The 26,189-nt window shown below is 40.6% G+C and overlaps 3 protein-coding genes across 9 annotated transcripts in view; all 3 read left to right on the top strand.

Moving 5' to 3' along the window:
* The window catches only part of RNASE12 (ribonuclease A family member 12 (inactive)), a 12,961-nt gene extending 2,922 nt beyond the window's left edge, over positions 1-10,039 (top strand). The window contains exons 2-3 of one of the 7 annotated variants that reach the window (XM_088797118.1): positions 6,503-8,836; positions 9,346-10,039. In XM_088797118.1, coding sequence (XP_088653244.1) covers positions 8,803-8,836; positions 9,346-9,821 — 510 coding nt within the window. In that variant the 5' untranslated portion in view covers positions 6,503-8,802 and the 3' untranslated portion in view covers positions 9,822-10,039. Of the gene's footprint in view, positions 1-6,502 lie in introns of all 7 variants that reach the window. The other 6 variants (XM_074327960.2, XM_088797119.1, XM_088797116.1 and 3 more) reach the window with 6 other exon arrangements.
* Positions 10,040-13,955: 3,916 nt separating this feature from the next.
* On the top strand, positions 13,956-14,552 carry RNASE11 (ribonuclease A family member 11 (inactive)). The gene has a single exon (XM_019718469.3). It carries the CDS (start codon positions 13,956-13,958, stop codon positions 14,550-14,552), a length of 597 nt encoding a protein of 198 aa, XP_019574028.3.
* Positions 14,553-25,148: 10,596 nt separating this feature from the next.
* Positions 25,149-25,985, top strand: RNASE9 (ribonuclease A family member 9 (inactive)). The gene has a single exon (XM_019718462.3). It carries the CDS (start codon positions 25,149-25,151, stop codon positions 25,716-25,718), a length of 570 nt encoding a protein of 189 aa, XP_019574021.2. The 3' UTR covers positions 25,719-25,985.
* The last annotated feature ends 204 nt before the right edge of the window (positions 25,986-26,189 follow it).

Here is a 26,189-nt window from a genome sequence, read left to right on the forward strand (position 1 = left end):
CACTGGTTACAGCTGACGGCCAACTAGCCACAGCTGATGGCCATCCCATCACAGTTGATGGCCATTTACTACCTGAGCCAGCACCTGTCTATGTGAGGCCGAGAGCCTGGAAACTACTTTCTGGGGCTCTGCCCCCACAGACAGGCTAGTGTTTCAGCCTGCTTTGAGGGTGTGTGTGTGGATATGGGCATGGAGAGGGTGGCTTTCATTCCCTACACAGATCACACTCTTCACCCCCATTCCCTCCCTTCCTCCTTGCTGGGTATTCAGTGCTCACGTTCTCCTCTTTCCGTCAGATGTGCCCTGACTCACCAGATGAAGAGCCAGAAACCACACTGAGGAATTTTTGACCTCACTCTTAGCTACGCTGCTATTTAACTTCCAGTAGCTCTTCAGGTATTTGGAAGAACCGTGAAACGAATAACCTTACATTCATCCTGTAGTCCTCTTTCTTATAACCCACATTCAATCCTTTAACAAATGATGTTGACTGCACCTTTAGACTATTTCCGAAATCCAAACATTTCTCACCATCTCCACCACCACCCCTGTAGGTGGTGCACCGAGGCACCACCATTTCTCACCTGCACCATTGCAGTAGCCCCTTAGCAGGTCTCCCTGCTTGGCCCTTGTGCCCCTTTAGTCTATCCTCAACAGAAAAGACAGAATGATCCTGTTAAAACCTCAGTCAGAGTTGTTCTGCTTAAAACCCTTTGTGCATTTCCATTTCATTCAGCGTAAAATCAAAATTCCTTGCCATGGCTATAAAAATCCCTACGTGATTCTGCCACTTCTTGGGTTCCCCTCACTTCTCCCACCTCATCTCCTTACCACCCTCTCCGTTTGCTGGCTGCATTAGCCTCTAGTGCTCCTCAGAAATTCCCACCTCCGTGCCTTTGGATGTGTTCTTCTCTCTGCTTTGAGTCTTATCTCCCTCACACCTGCATGGCTCAATCCTTCACTGCTGTTAAGATTTCTGCTCAGATGTTGCCTACAGAGATGACTTCTCTGACCACTCTGTATGAAACGGCACCCACTCCCTTTGCTTTTTATTCCCCTTCTCTAATTTCCTTCTTTGCACATACCACAACCTCACTTTTGCTGCTGCTGCTGCTATTTTTATTCATTCTTCCTCCCCCACCACTAAGTTGGAAACACTGTGAGAATAGGGTGTTTTTTTACTGCTGAAGTCTCAGAGCCTAGAACTGTGTTTAGCATCTAATAGATAATAAATATTTGGTTAATGAATTGTGTGAATTGTTGTTTTAAATCAAAAAGTTATACATGCTTTTTAGGAATACCCGATCCTGTGACACTGGCAGAGATAAGGAGCATGGAGGTATTGGAGGCTTGACTAGAGGGCTCTTGTAGTGTGGGGAATGTGTAATCCTCTAGGAAAGGCTGAGGGGGGCCATGCCTGAAAAATATTCTGTGGCAGCTCTCCCTTTGGGCCAAAGTATGGTTCTATAAGTGCTTTAAAGAAGCATTGAAAGATTCTTCCGACTGGACATAAAGCAAGGCAACAACTAAACTCTCAGGAGCTATAAGGAGCATCAGTGTGCCACTGGCTCCTTTGCAAACTTGCTTCAGGCACAGCTGCTTAAGTGCAGGGCTGCTTCAGGCTTTTATGGCTTTGAGGAAATTCAGAACCACATGATGTTTGGGGGTCACATTGTAGGATTGCACATAGCAGAGCTATCCATCCTGTAAGAGTCTGTAAAATAACTGATTCCATAAGCTGAGGAACAAAAGTCCCCAATAGGGAGACAAGAGAGGAAAAGGAAAACCGGTTAGGAAAGGACCTGTATAACCAACAGGACTTCATCAACCTAAATTGACCAGGTTCTGTAATGAGGGATCACTGTGAATACGAGCCCTAAGGAAGCATTGCTGGCATGTGGGGAGGATGCCTGGAGGACAATATGGAGCAGGGGGTGAGAACCTCTGCAAGTCACAAAATATTTATAAATAGGCAGTGTCTCTGCTCCCAGAAGCTAGGAGGGTAAACTGCCCCCTTGTGGACAAATCGAGTACTGTCATGGATTTTACCTTAACGGTCTTACTGAGAGAATGTAGATTAAAAATTAATTTCTAGGGACCCCACTACTTTTTGCTGATCCTTCTGCGTGCATGATATGGAGGTGGAACTAATAGGGAGAGAGCTGTGTTATTATCCAGGGAGATGGTGTTCATGGGATTAAGTTAAACTACTTATTAAGGTAGATGGCCTCCCGTGGATATGGAGAGAAAGCAGAAAACAGAGGTAGCACCCACTAGCAAACCTCTTGAGTTGGTCTTTAACAGCTGAAGTGAGGGGTTCAGAGGGACAATAATAGATTAAGGCCTTGAGTAGTAATTAGAGATGAATCAAGATTTTCTTTCATTGTCTTTCTGACCTTATGCCCATATGATGCTGCAGGGTCCCACCAAAGAAATCCTTAAAAAGGATTCTTGAGTTTTACAAAAAATAGCCCTTATACTACGGTTAAAAAGCAAAATATAATTCTTTTATATCATTCACTTATGCATTCTTCCATTCAATTAATGTTTACTGAATATCAATTGTGCAAACGTGTTGAACATCTATTGTATTCCAGGCATTGTGCTTAAACAGAGATTACTGCGGGGAACCAGACAGAGGAGGTTTCTCCCTCATGAAACAATCAGATAACTTTTTAAAACCAAGAAATACAATGATTATTATGCTAGCGAAAAGGGCCTCAAAGGAAAAGTACAGAGTGTTACACAAGCAAAACAGAGGCTATTCACTCCCCCTGGAGGTTCTGGGAAGGCTTGTCTAAGAAAATGAGAAACAGGATTTAACCAGACAGAATGGGGAGGGGTGAGTGGAGTAAGGAACTTTCCATAATGAGAAAATCAGATGTTAAAAACCTCGAGCTGGAAGGAAGCCTGATCAGTTGGAACTGAAAGGAGGAGTGTATGGAGGGATAGAGAGAGAGGAGAGTGGTTTGAGGTGAGGCTCTCTATGCAAGGCTTGGTAGGCAGAGGTAAGGACTGTGGTCATTACTTTAAGACTTATGAAAAGCCATTGACACATTTTAGGTGGGGATGTGATGGACAGCACAGGCACAGAACTAGATTTGTGTTTTAGAAAGATTACTGTGGTCCAGTATAGTTGACAAAAAGCCCCGGGGAGCCCTGTTTCAACTTCCTAATAAGCAAGCCTAACCCGGCATCAGGGAGTGTTTTATCAATTCTCAGTTGTTACTTGTTTTCACCTCCTGCCTTCCACTACTCTGCCAGCTCCCAGACACTTGAAAAGGAGATCAATGAGGCCCCTTGAATTAAGCTCAGGGTCACAGAGCTAGTTAGTGGCAGAGCCAGTGTCAAGACAGGAACCTAGCTTTCACGACTACTGGGCCACTGCTCATTCTGCTCTAGCTGGGTGATTCCAAGAAAAGGAAGGGTTTGTTTTGTTTTTAATGCATCTGGAATCTTTAGGGCCTGTGTGATTATTTGAGGTCAGGGGACAGTCATTTATCTTTTTTTAAGGAATCTTATCTGACTTTCAGGGAAGCTGGAACCCAGAGAGGAGAGCAGAGCCTGTGAGTGGTATGACAGATCCGAGTGTCCTTGGAGGGGCTTCAGGAGAAGGCTGGATTAGTGGTCCTGCCTCAATGAGGATTCAAAGGAAACCATTGAAGGCTCAGCCTGGGGACACACATGAGAAGCCAGATATGCTATGATCAAAGCATTCTCAGAAGTAGAAAACTGGAGGGACAGGGCCTACTAAAATAGCTATTAGAAAGACTTGCTTAGGGCAACCTCCCCTCAACCTTGCCTCCCGTGGGTTATCACCTGGTGGCAGTCATTTCTGGGATACAAGTAAAATTACAAAACAAGAAATGGCTTGGTTTGCCCCCAGGGGAGAATTGGACCTTCCTCCGTGTTCATAGCCTGGGGTTGTAACTGCAAGGCTGAGACTGACAGGCTCCAGTCTGATTCTAAACATGTTGTGCCCAAATCAGGAGCAGCTTGTTCTTGGATATTTGCAAGCTCCAATCTGTCCACTTCACCGAACAAAGGGACAAGTGAGGTCATGGGATGGCAGTTGGCAAAGTGACTGGAGACTTGAAGGTGTTGTATAAATCCTGCAGTTAATAGCTTGTCTAGCTCTCCAGTTGCCAAAGATAGCCAACAAACCCCTCCAGAGGAGGGGTCCTTTGTGCCCTTTTTTGTTTTTCCAATAGTAAGTGTTCTTGATTTAGGGAGGTGTCCCTTTGACCAGAATGCCAATTCCCTAGGCCATTTCACAGGGCTCCTCCACCCACTTCTGAGTCTGGTGCCCAGGCTCCAGCTCCCATTTCCCCATTGTTCACCCTGACTCCAGGCTGGGAGGCAGATGCAACAGTCCTACTTCGCCCCCCACCCCCACTCCCACAGTGTCAGGGGAAATAGAAGTAGTAACTAGAGAATTGTCATCTTAAGGGACTAGCCATTGGAATCACTTTAATTTAGCTCAGAACCTTAGTTTGTGACAGCAGAAAGGAACCTTAGAGGAAGTCCAATTCTTCCCTTATTCTTTCCTACCACCTCCATCTTAGAGATGAAGAAACTGAGACTCTGAGAAATGCCATGGCTTTCTAAGATCACACAGCTAGTTAGCAGCAGAAGAATGAGATCCAAAGTGTTTCATCCTTTTGTTCACCACAAACACTTTTTGTTCTCCTGTGAAGTACCAGGCAGTGTGCTAAAGCAAACGAGTACATTGTTCTGGCTCCCCAGAAGCACACAGCATGCGAGTGTGAAGGCCAAATACACCCTTTGCTGCACCTCATGGTAACTGTGAAGACTACATCATGTACAGGAAGCTTGGAGGAGGGCTTTTTACGGAATCTCAAAAAAAGAGATGGAGGTGGTTCATGTAAAGAAGGATTCCTGGAGGAGTTGATAAAGTCTCATGCCCTTTGCCCTGCACTTAGAGATATTTCTTGACATGTGGGCTTACATTGGATGCCTGAGAGTTTGTGAGAACCAGCATAGATTTCCTCATGGGCAAGGCCCACTTTCAAGGTTAGAAAGAAACTCGAGATATCATCTGATTGTTCTCCATTCCAGGGTAGTAGGTGAAAATGGTTTGGGAGGGCTCCTTAGTGAAAATGAACAGGAGGAAAGAAATGGACCCCAACTCAAAAGTAAAAGACTAAGACAGGTGCTAAGAGATGGCATCAGAGTGATAGGGAAGTAGGAAGCGAAGGTTAGAGAATGGTGCGGGGAGAAGAATACCTTCTGCTTTCAATGACCTTCCTGAATCTAAGGTGTGCCCAGCGTTTTCACTGCCAGTCATCCTGTCTTGGCTACTTCCAAACCACAGACATATTCTCACTTCTCCTTCGCCCCTGCCTGGCCCTGCGACCTCTCCTCCTGGTGGAACCCAGTTCACTCTGCTCTTCTCTAGCATCCCCTATGAACTGTTTTCCAGAACTGCTGAAAGAACACAGGTAATTAAGGACTATAACTAAGAAATATAGACCAATCCTTCCTCCTCCAGTGGTGTGTTTGGGAGGCCGGCCCTCCCAGTGTCCAGGGAGGAAGCGCTCTGTTTTAGTTACGTGATGTGAGGCAAACACACCTTCACCTTGTGGAAGCTGAGAGCCACGGCAGTCATCAGACGCAGGGTTTCACATGGGGTATTGAGTATTCCACATAATAATGTAAAAGTTGGTTTTGTTGTGGGGTGGGTGCAATTCTTTAGAAATTATTATACTTTGTGTGGTATATAAATGTCTAATGCTATGTTGTTTTTTACACCTGAAATGAATTAAAAAAAAAGAGAGAGGAAAAAAAAAGAATGCAAGTAAAAAAGAAAAAAGAAAAAGAAAAAGAAAGTATTATGCTGTTTACCAATTCAGGGCTCATCTATTGTGGTGATCCCTAAACATCAGTGTGCATTATAATCACCATAGTTGTGCTACTGGTTACAAATGCAGGTTCCAGGGCCTCATCCCAGAGACTTTCATTCAATAGGTCTGGGGTAAGGCCCAGGTTTCTGTATTTTTAATTAGTAGCCAAGAGACTCTGGTGAATTTCACTTAGAAACCACCTCCCACTACCTTAAAAAAAAAAAAAATCTGTAGGAGCCAGGCAGCAGCAGACTAAGGAGTGGTTGAGGGCTGGTGGTGAGGTCTTTTGTCCTCCCCAATATGCTCTGCACTCTGCTTCCACTCCCAGTCTTTGATACGGGCAGTTCACGTTTCCTCAGTTGTGTGTAAAGGACTCAGAAAATGCATCTTAAGAAGAGAACCCCAACCCCCTCTTGAGAATGGTCATCGTTTCCTGGGGCCCCAGACTTAAGGAAAAGGGGATATAAAGCAGAGGGTGATAGGGAGAAGAAGCACAAGCACACCCCACATCCAAATGGCCAAGGAAAGGGACAATTTGAAAGGGAGTCCTTGTGAGGGACCTGCAGTGGCTGCTACGAGTAGTAAATGTGTGAATTGGCGTTAAGATTTTTTTCTCTCCTGTAATTAATATTTTTCAGAAAGTCCGTTAAACCTCATATCCTGTGTTAAGTGTGCATTAGCGTATCGATACCAGGCTTTGGGAGGAGCTTGAAGCAAACCACAGACAACCGCCCGCATCGTAGAGAAGCACTGATTAGAAACCAGGATGAACAGAGAGGAAGTCTGGAGGACTGGCTGTGGACAAGACATAAAAGCACTTCTCAGAGAGCACCTGAAACATTTCAGGAAAAGAACTAGAATCCTACTAATAGTGAAGGATAGGCTTGAATTGTTAGCATACGGATTTTAAAGGGAGGGCAGTCACCAGTGTCTAAAAATCTGGGCCTATTTAGACTCCATTCCCTTTTGCTTGTTGTGGCCTTTGTTCCCACGCAGGTGCTTGGGTCCGAGGTTACCATTTATGGCTCCTAGTCACCTGCAGCGTTTCCCAAACTGGTGTTCCATAGAACCCTGCTCCTTAGGATGTACATACTGTTGTCCCTCAATTGAAGTTCCATACTCAAATCAATTTGTAAAATTCTGAATCAAATGAAATTAGTTAAGCTTCTGTATTGCTGGGTTTCTTAGAATTTTATGCTTTGTGGATCTTTTGACTCTCCAAGGGCAGAAATATAATTAACAATATTTCTCAAACTTTTCATCATGAAACTTTTTTCTTGAAGCACACTCATTAACATTTTCCAGAACAATGTTTGTCTGAAGGCAAGTAGAAAAAATGCTGCTATGCAGTTGTCCTCCAGTGTTTATTCTCCCCTTCTTCCTTTGTAATTGGAAACCAGAATTTTAGCTGAGTACATGCACACCCAGAATAAGCCTTACATTTCCCAGTGTTCCTTGCAGTTGGATGCGACTATGTAACTAAATTATTTCCAGTGAGATGTAAATGGAAATAGTGTGTGAAACTTTGGAATGTGTCCTTAGAAGGCAGTGCCATGCCCTTTTTGACCTTGAAGCACCTCACCAATCCTGGACTAACGATCCCAGGCTTTCTTTTACATGAGAAATAAACTTCCATCTTCTTTAGACTACTGTTCCTCTGGGTTTGCTGTCATTAGCAGCCATTTGGGAAATATGTAACGATCACTTCTTTAGATAGATTTCTCTTCATACAATGAAATGTTTCTGCAAGATGATGTGCAAATCAAAATTTGTTAATTGGAAAATTCATCAATTAATTATGTACTTGTATCTTTGTGGCATTGTGCAACACATATCCAAAACAGGACAGTTTGAATTCTGAATGGACACCCAGAATGAAAGTTTTTGGAAAGTAAGTAATAACCTCTTGGTTGTTCATTATCATGGCCTGGAATTGTACTTTTGTTGTATAGAAAGAGACACATTCTTTGAACCCCTTTTCAGGATTCTCTATCCTTCCTAGACCATTTTTCACCCTACAATGTATTTCTTCTTACCAATTACAAAGACACAGATATGTACAGAGGAGACTATGGAGCTGTCTCTCCAAAAGAGAAATCATTTTAGAGGAAGTGAGAAAATTAAGTCTGTTTTCCCCATTCCTTTATCAAATGACCAGGAGATGAAAGCAACAAAAAATAATTCTATTGCCTCCATACCTTGATCTTTTACCAAGTCCTCATCCATTAATTTTTCATGTAGGTTTCCATAGTACACCATAGTTCAATAGTTCCCAGATTTTGCTACATATTAGAATCACTGGAAGAGCTTTTATTAATCCCCAAACCCAGGTCATACCCGATACCAATTAAAGCAGAATGTCTCAAGGTGGCATTTAAAAATGCCCAGGTGGGTCCAACGTTCATCAGAGTTTGGGAACCATTGCCATGTTCTCCGGGGCTTTATCAAGACTAATGTTAACATCAGGGAACTGTTTCTGCCCTGTCCTAGACACCACGTGGGAATTAAACTTGCTGAAACTGGAGTTCAAGTGTCAAATATTGAGAAGGTGAGACTGGTGTCATTCTTGTCATCTCCCATCTCCACCTGAACTGTTCTGCAATTAATTTCTTCATTAATGAAATGAAGATAATAGCTCCTTCACAGGTTTGAAGTAAGGACTTACTGAAAATTTGGAAAACAGACAGTACTGTGTCTGGCATATCAGGACTTTAATAAATGTTTTGAGAAGGACACATTCAGGAGCTGTCTGACCCAACTCTCCCTCAGAAGGTAACGTCTCTTCTTTCCCAGTGGCACCCAAGCACACTCCTTTGCAGGCCCCTCCCTTTCCGCTCTTTTTACTCTGGCCCTCCCCACACTCCACTGGCTCCCTAACAGTTATTGTCAGGGAACAGAGAGACACAAAGGACTTTCTCAGACCCATGATCACAAGGATATGTTACTTGTCAGAGCTACAGCAAAAAGAAAAGGTACGAGGAACTAGCACAGGGCCAAATAGGATCGACAGGAGGAGAGATTGGGAAGGAATTGGGAAGAACAGATTAGAAGACAGTGCTAAAAGCATGTGGAATTGGGTGGAATTACAGTTGAGACAATTATGGGAAGGAAGTCATTCAGCAATAGGAAAGAAACAATCAGCCATGGGTACTTTTGAGCACCTCTCTGTGTTCAGCTGTGTGTTAAGCACTCTGATGGATTCAGGAGAACTAGGAGATTAGATACCTGCTATCAAGGAGCTTGTGGAAGCAAAATGAAAGGGAATAACTAGAGAACAGTTCAATACAAAACTCTGAGAGCTGAAATGGTCAGAGAGGACTTTCTTGGAGAGCTGTACCTCCACTGGATCTTGTAGGGTCAGCATGATTTTAATTAACAGAGTAAAGGAAATAAAATATCCTAAGGATGGGCAAGCAAAGTCAGGGGATGGCGCTGGAGGAATCTGATTACTCTGCTACTTTCTGTCTCCTTTACTCTATAGGAGTTAAAGCAAAAGATGTGAAGGGACTCTTACCCCTGATGATACTAATGGTAATAATTTTCCTGCTGCTTCTGTTCTGGGAAAACGAGATGTATGAGGAAGAAGTGTCATCAACCATGGAGCACTTGCACGTGGACTACCCTCAGAGTGACATTCCTGTAAGGTACTGCAACCACATGATCTTCCAAAGAATCATCAAGGAACCCGACAACATCTGCAAAAAGGAGCATGTCTTCATCCATGAGAGGCCTCGAAAAATCAATAATGTTTGCACTTCTCCCAAGAAAATGGCTTGCCCAAACCATTCCACCATTTTATGCTTCCAGAGTGAGACAAGGTTTAAAATGACAATCTGTAAGCTCATTGAAGGTACCAGATATCCTGCCTGCAGGTACCACATTTCCCCCAGAGAGGGGTTTATTCTTGTCAGTTGTGATGACATGAGGCCAGTTAATTTCCAGAGCTATATTTTATAACTTGAGACCAGTGCCTGGATCTGGAATCTTCTCTTCTCTCTCGGGGCACTGGTGCTGGTTTTCCCTGATGCACACCTGAGCTGTGGACATGGGTAATGCCTTTAGTGAAATGGGTAGCCACTGCTAATTCATTTACCTTTCCAGTATTTCTGAGCTGGAATCCTTTTAGTCTGCTTCAATAAAAAAAGAAATAAATGTCTACTGGATTAAACTATAAACTATGTATGTGTTTCAATTGCCTCTTTTCTTTGGGTCATTGGATAAGAGCCAAGAGTGGACTCTACACAAGATAAGGTGAGTGAGGCATTCACTTCACATGCAAAATGTAAGGGGCACAACCCCCCCGTTCAGTAATCTAAATAAATAACTTTTTTTTTAATCAAAATTAATGCAAAAAATCCCTGATGAAAAAAATATCTAAATTTTAAATCAAGGGTTGATATTAGGGTGAGGTGAGGTACATGAGTTGTGCCAGTGCAGGGTCAGATCCTGTTATTCAAATTTTTGATATTTGTTCATCTGGGATTGTTTTGAATTAAGTTTATTTTTAAATGTTGCATTAAAATATTATTTCTCTTGATTACTGGGCTTTATGGTACCCCGTTAAATTTTGTATCTGGAGTGCCTCATTCATTTCACCCTAATCCCAGACTTGGTCCTAGGTGTAGAGGCAACTGGGTGACCTCTTAGGGATATATATAACCTAAACTGCATCTGCTCCTGTTCAGCAACTCCCTCTGTGCCTTGAAAGAAAGGGAAAAGGAGATCAGAAAAAGCCTGGCTGGTCAGAAACCATTTCCCTGGAAGATTGGAGAGAAATGGCTAAGGGTTTCCCAGGGAGGGATTGAGACTGTGAGAGCTCAGTGTACTTCCTCTTTGCATGCCCAGAGGAAACAGCAGGACTTTGACCCAGGCTACTAACTCTTTTCCTCTTTTAGTTCTTACAACTGAACTGGTTGTTTAGTTCTTTCACATTCAACTATGGGCAGAGTATCTTTAGCGTTAGAGGTCAAAGGAAGAGAAGGAAGGGAAAGAGAGTCTCCTAACTCTGGGAATCTGATGAAGTCCTGTTCCTCTCTGAGCCTTAGTTTTCTCATCTGTAAAGTGAGAGGACTTGAACTAGATAATCTTTGAGATTCTTTCTAGGCTTAATATGCCACAATTCTGTTTCTTAGAAGTATGGAAGTGGGCCTTGTTTGGGGGGAGGGTTGTGAGTACTGGGGAGTAGTAAGACATAAGAGGTGCCAGATTATGGGGTCACTAATTCTGAGCTGTGATAGTTCAGTCCTGCAAGTGAGAGCCAGAAAGTCGTACAGTGCGTTAGAGCAGGCGCCAGCAATGCATGAGGTTCAGCCAGCCCTTTCTGTTCTGATCTTTGCAGTTGAGAGACTTCAATGATTGCATTATTTATTTGTACTTCATTCAAGATCATATCAAAAAAGGAGGTACATCTATGCTAGTTGTTAACTCTTTTGTAAGCATCAAGTTCTGATCGATTCGATTTATGGAGAGAGGAGGGTGACAATTGTGAGTAAAGGACACTTTGCAACCTTGTAAATGGAGAAGGCTTACCCATTTAGGGTGGCCCTCTCACAGTTGAGTTTCATTACCCACTTCTCTATGGGAATTCCATTGTCACTGTTGTCTTCATAGAATTTTGGATGTCACTAAGGAAGCAGAGCCTTCAGCATCTGAGATGCTGAGCAGGAACCGGTGGTCTCTAGTATGTAACTTGTTGGGTCCTGCTAGCAACATCATTTCCTGGGCAAAATTTTAAAGTGGCTGAAATGTGTCCTTTAAGGCCTTTTTCTTTGTTCTGAATTCTAATTCTCTTTCCTGTTTCTTTCTCTAGGCTTTATTGTCCTTCCCAATGATTTTTCTCCCTTTCCTCACCCAACCTCCCCCCTTCTGATTAAAAGCAAAATTTTGCAGACAAATGCACTTCCACTGAAGTGTCAGTAGGCAACTGAGACTGTCCAATGGAATCTATTCTTAGAATATTTTCATTCAATTGTCATCAAAGCCCACTTCAAATGACATTTGTAGTTTGGGTTTGTTTATTTTTCTTCAAATGGGCACCCAGCAGCCCAACTCAAACCCAGGTAGCTGTGAATTCTGCTCACTTAAAATACATGTTTCAGAAAAACTGGGACTCTCTGCACTGCTCTTCTTCTTGTTTATTTTCCTCATTATTGTCTTTCTGTTTCCCTACTATCAGCTTAATATTGATGTCAATGGTAGAGGATGTTTAGGAAACAATCTAAATCCTTCTTCCCTCCTCCCTTCAATCTGTACCATGCTCAAGGCACACACGTGAACACACCCACTTAATTCTTAATAATTTATCAATAATCAATCAACCCAATTATTACGGCTTATATATTTTTAGTGCTCTAATTTTACACACAGTATATTTTTAAATTAAATATAATAAAAAGATACAAGTCCAGTATACTAATGTCAAATGAGTGGTATAAGAAGTGAGAGGTAAGAAGTTCAAAGGAGTGAGAAATGGGTTTGGTAGACTTAAGTAGTAAGAAAATGTGTCAAAGAAAGAATGGGCTTTGAAGGATTTCAAGAGGCAGAAAAGAGTAGGCATTCAAAAAAGGAGCACCAATGGGGAGATGGAATAGGATGCATTCAGAGAGAGCGGATCACATTGATTTGACTACAGAAGGTTTGCATACCAAAATAATGGGAGATGAGCCTTGAAAAGTAGTTGGGATTAGATCAAGGAGAGCCTTGACCAAGTGGCCTCAGGCGATTAGATTACCTCTTATAGGCAATGAGGAATACTTCAAGGTTTCCGAAGAGATGTCATTATAAGTGGTGTTTTTAGAAAAGTAGTGCTTTGAAAGAATTGGAGGGCAAGGAATGGTGATTAGAAGGTAAGTGTGATAATGCTGAAGATATAAGCATAGGGGAAGGAGGCTTTTAGAAGTAGGAGAGAAAGAATGAGATCTTTCTAGAGCAAGAGAAAGAATCATCACCTTAAATAACCATTCTCTCTGGGATTCTCATTATGAATTGTCCGGCACTGACCTCAAGTAAAGGATTTTCTACACGAGTCAAGCCATGTTATGTTGTTAATAAAGATTGTTGAGAAACCAGTGTATAACTGTTCAGTGTTTGATTCTGTATGGAATAAAAAGGAGAAACTATGTTCCAGGCTCAAGGAATTTTTAGCTTTAGTAAGAGGAGAAAAGACTAACATGAATCAACTAACGGACAAGAAAAAAGAACATATAAAATGAAAAGCAATGTAATCTATGTTGTAGGGTTTCAAAGACGCAGAAAAAAAAATCACTTTGGGTTATAGTAGAAATAGACAGGGAAGATTTCACAGAAGAGGAGGCAGTAATGCTGCCTAGGTCACTGGGATTCTGACCACCAGACGGACACTTCGTTCAGTTCTCTGAGCATCCTGGGCTCCACACTGTCTCCTCCTTCTATCTCATACTATTCTACCTACCCTTTTTTTGCCCCTCCTTCCCTCTGTTAGACCCAGTCACAGAAACTCCCAGGAAACAAATACAATTTCACCTCTTGCTCTGCCACAAGCTGGAAGCTTTCTCTACAGGATCAACTTACCAAAGAAACTGGTAAAGACAGATAGACCATGACTAAGAATTGGTGGGGAAAAAAATGGGGGGTGGTGGTAAAAATTGTGGGCTTTTTTCAAGTGGCTACCAGGTGCCAGGTACTGTGTGAGGCTGTAGGAGAGGTAACAATAATGAGGAACATGTTGGGTAAGGTTCTTGTGACCCACTGTGAAGATTAGAGACCCTGCCAATGAGATTTTAGACAAAGAGGAAAGGAAGAAAAATAACTACTTGGTTCTGGACACTTTAAATGTATTATCTTATATAATTCTCACATTTCCTATTTTTTCACATGGGGAAACTGAGGTTAGTTAAATGAGGTAAATTGTTAATGGATAAGCAAGGGTTTAAAGCTGGGTCTTCAGACTCAGCTGGGTCTTTTCACTTCATCATACTTCCATTAACAGATGTAGGAGTCTTACGTTACATAGTCAATCCTGGGAGCTGTCATGAAGAAGAGAGAGCTATCTTTTTAATGTTCTCTTTTACTCTTTATTTTAATTTATGCAGAAGAGATTACCCTAGATCTGTGATGAAGACTTATCTGCTGCTACTCGGCCTGGGGTTGATTCTTGTAGGATCTTCAGGAAGCAAGATGGAGACAATTAAAAAATTTTCAGAGGAAGAGATGCAATATGACGTGGTAAAAAGTGACCATGAAAAACAGACCATTGCGGTGTTAATGAACTTGATTCTACTATGTAAAAATACCAGCCTTAGTATGTCCAAGGATGTTATTCTGTCTTCCTCATTGTTGACATTTAGAAGATTACATTATGGCTTCCCTAAGGGAAACAGTACAGGTAATGACGAAGAGTATTGTAATGATATGGTGGTCTGGAGAAAAGTTTCAGAAGCTAATGGGTCATGCAAGTTGAGCAATAACTTTATTCTTGGCTCCATGAAAGTGATCTGTGGGGTCTCCAAGGCCCTCAGCTGTAAGTGTGGACAGAATCTTGGCATAAGCTGCTCTGAGAGCTCAGAACTGGAGACCACTATGCCCCAGCTCACTCCGGGCAAACTGTTCCCCAGGTGCCAGTATCATAGTGTTAGCTCACTAAAGAAAATATTGACAGTGCTAACAACTCATTCTCTGATGAGCTGGTTAGTTAGTGGCTCTAAGTTATAAATCTCATGGGGCCGTGAGACTATAGTCTATCTAAAGAAGGACATATGAGTATCATCATTATTATTTATTGCCTTCTATTATCCATATCTACCCTTTCAGCACTATAGTGAACTTGTTTACTTATACTAACTGGAGGAATGAAAAGTCCAAAATTGTGGATAATTCAATTAAAATTTATAACTGATCCTGGAGTGCAGATACTTGTTCTTTTTTCTTTTACACGTGCACACATACACACACAACACACGTACAACACACAAACACACTTTCCCTGAACTGACTTCCATCCTAGCTCAGCTATAAAGCCAAGAAGCCCAGCTTACCCATCTTGATAGAATTAAGGAGAGAAGGCCCAACACCAATATAGATAATTGAAAGTTAATTGTACTGCCACCGAGATTATTCAGAGGAATAGTGAATAAGCATAGAGGATATTATTTCACTGTTTCTCTTCAAAGAAATGTGTGTGTTGATGCGTGCACACAAATGTGAGTACCCACCTATGCAACCAGAGGTCTGCCTGTCCTCCAGAAGATGCCAGAGGGAAAAGATACTGTGCCGGAGCTCCTGACCTCAGTCAACAGCTCCAGCCCTTCCTTCCTCCAACCACATCCCTATCTACTTCACAGGCTGCTATAGAAGGAAGAAATAAAGCACTTACTGCAATTGTTACTCAAGCATAGTCTTGATTCCCCGAGGGAGAGGAATGGCAAGCCATGGAAGAATAGAGGAGGTAGAAAGATGGGAAATAGGAACTCTATGTCAAGTACCGGGAAGAATTAGTCTTCAATCTTGTTGCTTTCTGATGTGGTAGTGAACTTTTATCATTATTTCAAATTGTTTATTTGTAAGTCTTTATGATTTAATACTCTACATAAAATATGGGCAGTTATCTTGTTCATTAATATGTGCCTATGTACTCATGTTTTCTAATCTTACATCCTCCCTCCATCCTGAGACCACTCTTTTTTAATGTCCTAATTTTAAATAAATGAATGCTACATCACTGCTATACTTTTTCTTGTTGTATATCACTCTTTATATATTAATTTTCTTAGTGTTTTTCACATTTGGTGCAGAATTCTCATTATATCAAAAGTGCAAACTCTGACAATCAACCAACATGCAGCAGTAGGGCTGATATTTTTGTATCTTTTAGCTGGGTTTTCCTTGCCAGTGTGGTGATTGCTTAAATAAACAATCACTATGGGCTTGGCCAAGTAGGTATGTAATTAGCATTCAATTTGCATTTGGCAGCCAGAGGAGAAAGTGATAGAGGGAGATGCCTAGGGCCCAAAGTTCTCTCTCTGTTGGAAGAGAACCCAGGGCTTTGGAAGGAGATGTGTTCACTGGGTTCCATTCCAGGGACAGTTCCACGTGGTTGGGCTGGTGCCACCTCACCACACATGGGGTGGCATTGGGGGTGGGGTGAGATGTCTATGGCAGAGCAGTCCAACCTCTTGGTTCAAATTTGAGTAACTTCTTTCCCACTGGGATTCAATTTCCTTATCTACACAATGCGGAGGTTGGGGTAGCTGTGGGTTCTCAGTGACGAGAATCATCAGAATCAGAACCAATGTGGTGAAGCTTTCACGTTGCCCACCCAAAACCACTCCACTTGCTTGCACAACAAAGAGATACAGTGAAGCACAGGGCTGCCCAGCCAGGCATCCTTTCCCAGGCTCTCTGAGCAGAAGTGATATGTGCCACTTGTAGGTCCAGGTCTTATGACATTGGACTGGCTCCTCCTCCGTGGATTATTTTCTTACGAACAGCTAGCTCCCCAAAATAGACATGAATGTGACTCAACCTTAATCATGTAGGTGACGATAAAGTCCTAGGAATGGCCAGAAGAGCAAAAGGGAAGGAAGCCATGTGTCTGAATAACTGTGAAGCAGAGTTATTTTGCCAAGCTGGACTGCTCATCTTGGGACTTGATGAGACAAGCAAAGAGTTAACAGGAGCGGGTTTGTGAGCTGGCAGGAACAAGCTTAAACATTAACCACGTGGCTCTGAATCCCCTGGCTAGTACTGTACCTGCAGGCTGACAAACACCTCACATCCATCATAGGTGGGAACAGAACAGTACCCAACTGCAACTGCAGCCCCCTGCAAACTGACATCCATCATAGCTGGGAATAGGACAGTTCCCAGGAGAACACAATTGTAACGGCAGACCCCCTGGAAGCTGACATCCTACATCCTGCATGGAAAGATATAATACCCCAGAACTCTTTCTCATTGGTATAGATGTCTCCATCAGACTCTGCCCTGGCAAACTTCTGCCAGTATCTCTCTTGCCCCTCTGTCTCCGCAGCTGTCTCTCTCTCTGCCCTGGCAAAATTTCTGCCAGTTCCAAACAGAACTCTCTCTCTCTCTCTTTGACTTTCAGTAAATCTTTTCTTACTCTTGTAGAGTCTTGTAAAATGCTTTTACATTCTGTAAACGACCAGGGGTTAATTCTACGCCAAGACAGGACTGTTCATAAATATGTAGTTTTTAAAATCTACTATACTTTGAGATTTTGTTCCATCAACTTAGCCTTACCCTAACAAATTTGATAACTTTGGGAGCTGTGATTAAATTCCTGAGCCCTAATCCAGAAGTTTTGGGTTCTATAGGTTGGAGAAAGGACTATATAGCATGTGGGGTTTTTATAAGAGTATTAGGTTTGCTGATGTGTTCCAAAGTTTCAATATCACTAGATTAGATGAACTAGGCTTTCTTTCTAGTTAGAGAACATTCTGATTCTAGTTGCAATTAGGGGAAGAAAAACATTGCTGCCTATGTATTCAGAGCTCCCAAGGACAACACTGGGGCCAAACAATTCGATTTAAGTCAAAGAGCATCCATTCCCTACACAGTGTCCCAGAACTATCAAGGCAGGGTTTTTACCCCGAAACTCCTGAGCCATGGATACATCTGGGAGCAAACACAAGGGCACTATAATCAGGACTCAGGTTTCCAAAACAGTAGCTGAGAAGTTGGAAGGAGTGTCACGTACATGAAATGCATCCCTTTTACTCCAGCAACCAGAGAACTGGCAGGTTTGGGATAAGACAACTATTTAAAATCCCTACGCCTTCATGTTTATAAAGTATGTTCAACTTTTTCAAGATCACATATAATTACCACAAGGATGATTAATAGGTAATAACAATAATTAATAACAATAATTGAGGTCTTATGTGCCAGGCACTAGTCTAAAATATGTATATGTGTATATATATATATATATATATATATATATATATATATATATATATATATTATATATATATATTCTCAGAACAACCTCCATGAGGTAGATTATTATTATCCCCACTTCAGTGATGAAGCAACTGAAGAATAAAGACTTTAGGTAACGTACAAAGTCACACACATTCTAAGTGGTCCCCCGGAAGAAACAAGGACAGTCTGATTCCACAGGCCGTGCTTTTAGCCATTCATCTTTATTTGACAGGGAAAAGCAAACTTACCCATAACCTTATAGAAAGATAATGGTGGAACACTCCTGAATAAACTCCATCTCATAAGATTGTTTTGACGATTAAATGGTAACTGCCATTATTATTTTCATTATGATTAGATCAGGGCACTTTGTTAAGCACACAATTGAAGAGAAACATCTGCAATATATATGACTGACAAAGGGTTGATATCTTCTATGTATAAATAGATATGTCAGTTTAATAAGGTAAAAATGGACAGACCCACAGAAAAATAAGCAAGGGACACAAACATAAATTTGAAGAAAGAAATAAAAAGTCTTTAAATATTTGGAAACGTTCCTTCCTGCTAAAGGTAATATAAATAAAAACAACGTAATATAATTTTTTACCTTCCCAGTCAGCAGAAATAAGATTTTAAATATAACAGTGCTGGTATAGGTACAGAGAAGGGGACATTCTCATGTGCTCCTCCTGGGAAAACAAATTGGTAAATTTGCTGTCTTTCTGGGGAACATTTGAATTAAGCTCCATTCTAGTTTTCAGACCTCTGCACCTTTGATTTCTTTACCGATGATACAACTCCCTCCTCTTACACATCCTTTACGTAAGAAACTTAACTCAGTCAATTCTGGCCCTGACGACTCTTTGAGTCTGGGACCTCAGTGAAAGGCCTGAGCAGGCCCCGGGGCTTGTCGGACTTATCACTCTATACCTGAACAGTGAGTTCAAATGCAAGACACACAGAGAAGAACACATAAAGTCAAGTGGTGCAAAGCCTGGAAGGAAAGCAGAAGCCATGCGAGGCACAGCAGGGAGGTGTGTGTTGAGGGCACAATCTGGTAAAGAGAAGAGAACGTGAAAGTTGGATGAAGAAGGGACAGAAAAGGATAAAAGGGGACAGGTGTCAGAAAGGGAGAGGTGAGAGTGGTGACTCTTTGTGTGGGTATGTTTTAAGAGCCCATCCTCCCAACCTTGCCTTGCCCCCCCACCCCAGCCCGGCCAATAATTCTTCTTCTAACAGGCCTCCTGTGACCAGGACAGCTCTCAGAAGGGTCTAAGAGTAGGGCCGCAGGAGCTGGCAGAGCCTTGGGCATGTGAGAGCTGCAGGCTATGCTGCTTGCTTGTGCTCTCTCTGCTCTCCCCAGCTCAGGCTGTTCCAAGAACTCCATGTTATCATTATGGGAATGTGGGCTGAGCTCTCAGACCTGTCACATGAACTGCCCCTTCTCAGAGCTCTCCTGGGCACAGGAGGTCTGTTAGAGGAAGAATTGGCAGTGGGGAGCAAGATTGGGAGGACGGGTACTTGAAACATGCCCACACAAAGAGTCACCACTCTTACCCCCCCTTCTGACACCTGTGCCCTTCTATCCTTTTCTGTCCCTTCTTCATCCAACTTTCATGTTCTCTTCTCTTTACCAGATTGTGCCCTCAACACACACCTCCCTGCTGTGCCTCACATGGCTTCTGCTTTCCTTCCAGGCTTTGCACCACTTGACTTTATGTGTTCTTCTCTGTGTGTCTTGCATTTGAACTCACTGTTCAGGCACAGAGTGACAAGTCAGACAGATTTCTGGAGCCAGGCCACCCATATGACTTTCACTCAAAGGCCACTATTCCATCTGCCCTGGTTTCAGCCCCTGTAGGGCAACCTATTTATCCAGGGCTCATGAAACACATGGCCCTGATTTGTCCAGGTGGAAAAGGACAAGAGCGGCATGAATTGCTGGACTTACCCTGGGTACACATCAAGCCCTGCTGGGATGGGGGCAGGTGGGGGTTGTCCCTGAGCAGCTTCCTAACCTGATCATACTCATTGTAAGCATTTTTATGAGAAGGCACAAATAATGTATCCTCACTATACAAAGTATTGGATACAGGACAATAATATAATATCTTAAGAGAGAAAGATATCTCTGTTGTCTGAAGTGATCATTGCAGGCACCTGTAAAAGAAGAACTAATATCTTGAATTTGGTAGAAGAAGAAAAAGGGGCTAGGAATGGGAAAAAAACACATGAATAGGAGTAGGTGAAACTAGAGTTGATACTGCTATAGCCACTTCAGCTTTCTTTTGACTAGAATTATCATGATATATAATTTCACATCCTTTACTGTTAACCACTTCGTGTCTTCATATAAAGTTCATTTCTTATAGACAGTGTATAGTTGACTTTTTCTTTAATCCAGTCTATCACTTGCTGTTAATTGGTTTGCTTAGACCATTCCCATTTAATGATATTATTAATATGATTAGTTTGAATCTAGCATCTTACTTTTGGTTTTCTGTTTCTCTTCTATTTTTGTGCTCCCTTTTTACTGATTTATGGGCCTTCATTTGGATTTATCAAAGTATTTAATAATTCCATTTTACCTCCTTTTTTGACTTTTTAGCCGTATCTCTTTATTTTGTTAATTCAGTGGTTGAATCAGGATTTTTAGTATATATCTTTAACTTATTATCATAGCCCACTTTCAACTGATACGTATTACTTCATTTATAGTACAAGAACCTTATGATAATATACCTCCATTTCTCTTCTTTCAGATTTTATGTTATTGTTGTCATGCATCTTACTTTGAAATGTGATATAAATCCCATTATACATTGCTACTATTTTTTCTTTAAGCAGTCGATTATGTTTTAAATAAATTTAAGTAATAAGAAAAAGTCATATTCATTTGTGGTTACCATTTGCAATGTTCTTCACTCCTTGGTGTAGCTCCAGATTTCCAACTGGTATAATTTTCCCTCTGCCTGTTTGATTTTCCTTTAACATTTCTTATAGTGTGAGTTTGCTGGTGAGTAATTCCGTGAGCTTCACAATCTGAGAATGTTTTTATTTTGCTTTAGTGTTTTAAAGATATTTTTGCCAGGTATAGAATTTCTAAGTTGACAGTTTTCTTACTTTGAGTATTTTAATATTTTCCCATGTATTCTTACTTATAGTGTTTCAGATGAGAAATCTAATGTCGCCATTGTCTGTTTTTCTGGCTGTAGCATGTCTTTTTTTCTCAGACTACGTCTGTGGTTTTCGCTATATTGCTATTTTTTTTCTCCTCAGTTTGATTATGACATGTCTTGGTATAGTTTTCTTCATGTTTTTGTGTGTGGGGTTTGTTGAGCTTTTTTGGATTTGTGAATTTATACTATTCATTAAGTTTTGAAAGTTTTTGGTTATTCTTTCTTCCAATTTTTTCCCCATCCCCCTGTCTCTTTTCTTCAGGGTCAGATTATCCATCTGAGTCACTGGAATTCATTCTACAGCTTACTGTGCTCTTTTTATTTTTGTTTTGTTGTCTATGTCTGTGTTTCATTCGCATCATTTCTATTGCTTCCAGATGCACTAATCTTTCTTCTGCAATGTCTAATCTGTCATTAATTGCATCCAATGTATTTTTCATCTCATGCATTGTAGTTTTTATCTTTACAAGTTTGATTTTTTTCTATTGTCCATGATTCTACTTAACTTTTTGCACATATGTAAAGAATATAGTTATAATGGTGGTTTTAATGTCTTTAATCTGTGCCTGTTCTGGGTCAATTTCTCTTTCTTTCTTTCTTTCTTTCTTTCTTTCTTTCTTTCTTTCTTTCTTTCTTTCTTTCTTTCTTTCTTTCTTTGTTTCTCTCTCTCTCTCTCTCTCTCTCTCTCTCTCTCTCTCTCTCGCTTTCTTTCTTTCTTTGTCAATTTCAATTGATTGATTATTGTCCTCATTATGGTTTGTGCTTTCCCGCTTCCTTTCATGCTTAGCAATCTTTGATTGGATGCCAAACATTTTGAATTTTACCTCATTAGTTTACCTTGTATAGACATTTTTGTATTCCTATAAATCTTCTTGAACTTTTTCTCAGGGACACCATATGGATCCTTTTGATTTCTTAGGTAGGTCCAGAGTAGTAATAGTCTAGGGCTAATTATTCCCCACTACTGAGGCAAGACCTTCCTGAGTACTCTACCTACTGCCCCATGAATTTTGACTTTTTTCAGTCTGGCTAGTGGGAGTAGGCACTATTCCCTCTGATCCTTTTAAATGGTTCTTTCCCCATCTTCAGGTGGTTTTCTCCCACACATACGATAAATAGTACTTTGCTGAATACTTGAGGGGAACCCTTTGCAGATCTCCAAGATTCTGTCTGGAGGCAGCTCTCTCCTTTCTGGTACTTTGTCCTACGGACTCAAGTTTCCTTGGCTTCCTCATTTCCTCAATTCTACCTCCTCAATTCAGGTAGTTTTCAGGCTCTTCCTAAATTTGCCCTCCCTTCACTTTTGCATGAAATCTCTCCCAAGATAGCAAGCCAAGTGAATTGTAGGGCTCAGCTTGCTTGTTTCCCATCTTTGAAGGATCAGTGTGTTTTGTTGCCTGGATGTCCCCTATCTTAAAAATAATTTTTCTGGCATTTTGTCGGTTTTTAAAATTGTTTCAGGTAGGAGGGTAAATCAGGTCCATTTTATTCATTCTTGACTGGAAGATGATATTAGGCCTTTTTTATTTTATTTTAAAACAAAGTCTAAAATATTTTTATCCAAACAGACTCCCTTCAAATTTTTGGAGTTAAATGACTTTCCTTGGTCTTCTAGTGGGGAAGTAGATATATCATGGCAGAGTTGCACTCATGATGCGCATCTGTAATGTTGCAAAAGCTAAAAAATACATGGGTTGAGTGGAGACTTCATAGGAAATAAGAATACTTTGCTAAGATATAAATTGGCATTTTGTTTTTATTGCTGTAGAATGTTGGGAAATAAGACAAAAATTCTTCATTTCTGTAACACAAGAAGTTGTCATACTTTTGGGTCTTGACAGCTCAAAAGGAATGTTAATGGCTTTTGTGTTAACTTTAAACACTTTTAGTGATCTAAAAAATGAGGGGAAAAATAACATTGTGCTCATTATTAGGACGATTTATAACAGAAAGAGAAACTGATGATGTCAAACAACACCTACATAGAAAGAACTGAACTTGCTGGGTTTTTTTAGGACAAATCCAGATGCGTTGATTTTTCTTTTTTAATTGTGTAAGAAAGGTGAAAGACACCTAAAATAATAACTGAGGTAATTTTGCTGTCACCCTTGGCAGTTGTGGTTTTGGGGAAGATGTGTTGGATTTAGAAAAGAAACTCACACTTTTTTTGCACTTGCATTTGAGAAGCAATTTCACACTGCACGTAGTTTGAAATTTGTTGTTGTTTGTTTGTTTTCAAGCTGTTGTTGGTTTTTTGAAATTTATTTCTGGTGTCTTCTACCATTAGAGATTATTATTATGTTATTTGTTTTTGGTGACATTTTCTATGTACTTGTGTAATGGGTATGTAATTCAGCCTATATGTGTGTAATCAAATATTTCAATAATTTTCTTTATGTCTGTGCTTTTGTTTTGTTTAATAAAGACATCCCTTACTAACTCCAAAATTATGAAAAATATTCTATGTATTTTTGTTATTAATTCTATTTATAACATAAATATCAATCTTATTAGTTTTATTTTTAAAAATATTATTTTGGTCTCTAGTCCCTCCTGCATTAAAGACTCTGTGTGGGGGGGTGGTACGGACACTGGAATCTATGTTATTTTTTTCTTGATAGAGAGCCCATTGTCTCACTGGATTTATTTTCCTTTTCCCAAGCAAAAGCTATGATATATTCTATCCAAATATATTCTATACTTCTATTTTCCTGTTATTCCTGATCTCTGAGAAGGATTAAATTATGAAGTCAAACCAAACCAGTGGCCATATCTAGTTCTTTGTGAATAAATCCTAGAGTAGCTCTTAGTTAAATTGTATAAGGAAAATGTAGTCTTTAGCCATCTTCAAATGTATACTTTTCACACACATTTTTAGGCAATATTTAATGCTTCAGATTTTCACACCTATAACCAAACTGAGAATGATGTTAGGTTGAGGAAATTTGGGGAAAAGTGTGATTCTTTTGGGTCATAAAAGGATCAGTGAGTTTTCTGAAACTCTCATCTTTTGCTCAAAAAAATTTCTTCTCCTTAGGGCTACTGTAAAGACTTGAGTAGTCTTTTTTATGTCTTCAAACTTCTTAATCCTTTATGAATTTGACTTAATGGTTTCATGCTTCTCAAAATCCTTTCTCACCCCAAAAGTATCTGCATTTTCATTTATACTCTACTTTATTACTTTTATTGATTTTTAAATTTTAGTTCTTTCATCCATCTCAGATTTATTTTGAAGTATAATGAGAGGGGTTTTTTTCCCCACATGGTTTATACATAATCTTAGTACCAATTATTTGTGGAATAAAATCCATTCTCTCACCTTTAATTTAAAAGTTACCTTATATATTAAATAATTCTGTTTCTGAATGATCTATTTGTGTTTTGAGAATAGGTTTATCTATTCATGTGCCAATAATATGCTTTTACTTATGATCATTTTATAAAACATTTTGATATCTAACAAAGCAATTACATTCATACCGCTTCTTGTTCAAAGTTTTAGTCCAGATACAAAAGAGAAAGTAGATTAGTGGCTGCCTGGGGCAGAGTTTAGGAATGGGATTAATTAAATTGGTGAGAAAGAGACAGACAGAGACAGACATGGGCAGAAATAGAGATGGAGGACACAGAGGACATAACATTGAAGCATGCTCATGCTTGATCCCTTCTCCAAGGACGTCTATGGTGAGAGGTGAATAAGAGGAGAAAATTCCAAGATGAAGAATTTTCCTCATAATAGCAGATTGTTAATGAGGGGAGGGCGGATCACTCATGGCTCTTTTCAGTGCAAGTTCTTTACTCCTAAAAAGGAAACTGATGCATTCTACCAGCTGGAAGGAGCATGTGAGCCTTTTTATCCTCCTCTCTCCCCACTGCTGTCTTGATCTCCTTTCTCTTTCCCTCCAGCCCTTTGTCTCCCTTGCTCACTCCCTCTTTCCTTCATCTCCCTCTCATACCCCCAGTCTTCTAGACTGAACATAGGCCTAGTAAGGTCAGTTTTTAAGCAATATTTCAAAGGTATTTAAATAGATACTGAGTTGTCAATTTTAAAATGATCCAAAGTCTTAGAGCTCAGAAAAGCAATTGGTGGTGGAAATGGAGCCTGAATAGGAATAGAGGCAGGCACAGCACCACAGTAGAACATGTCTCCTTATCTCTTCTCTTCTATTCCTCACAGGGAAATATGGGAACTTTGCTCACCATGCAGGCCCTGCCTCTGCTCCTCCTGCTGCTACAGCCATTTCCGTTTCAGTTTCTAAAGCTACGTAAATATTTGAATTTCTCACCTTCTGAGCAAGAAGCATTTGACGATTACGTGGCGGAATTATTTAGTACGGGGCCTACCAAACCACCTACCAAAGAACTTTTCCAAAAGGATGTTATAATTGATTATGAAAGACCATTATCTGATTCCGACTACTGTTCTGAAGAAGTTAAGCTAAAAAGTGTTCATAACAGGTTGCACTGTAAAAAAGAACATTTCTTTCTTGGCGTAGAATATGAGGAGTTGCAACAGTTGTGTAGACAAAGGTTTGTGGCATGTAGGAATGGAGTTAAGAGATGTCACAGGAGCCAGAAACTAATAGAAGGAGTGTATTGTAATTTAACAGATGGAGTCATGATGCCAGATTGTCAATATAAATCTGTTTACAAGAAGGGATATGTCCTTATCACTTGTCGATGGCAAGACGATATCAGACAAATTATTCCTAGTCATGTAAATGATATTTTGGAAATACATGACCAGCACTAAAGCATCAGCCACCAGAAAGATATCTTCGTCCCAGCATTCTAGAAGAGTATTCTCTAAGAGGTTAGAGTGAGAGCATATACCCCTCTCCATGCTGATTCTTCTACGTCAAAACTGAGAATGGTAATTTTGATCCCCTTCATTTTAATCATTTACTTTCCTCTGTTCTTCCCCAATATGATGCACAAGCAATGTGGGCTAGGTTCACAGGTAGTACTCTGAGATGTGGTTTCAAACAGGCCATGTAATTTAGTCCATTTTAAATGCATTATACAGATGAATGCCTGTAGTGAAAGATGACCAGCACCTAAAGGAACAGGAAATGGTTGCTTGAAATGTGCTCCAAAGTTGTTTTCATGTGAATCTCTAGTTCAGTAGAAATAATAAAGTACAGTGACCTAGAAAAGTGTCTCTGGTATGGTTCTGTGGGGTTTCTGAGTTTGGAATTATTAACCTTTCTCTGTGACACAATTT

Source organism: Rhinolophus sinicus, chromosome 3 (genome assembly GCF_057876585.1).
Source record: "Rhinolophus sinicus isolate RSI-liver-muscle chromosome 3, RSI-T2T, whole genome shotgun sequence".
Lineage (NCBI taxonomy): Eukaryota > Metazoa > Chordata > Mammalia > Chiroptera > Rhinolophidae > Rhinolophus > Rhinolophus sinicus.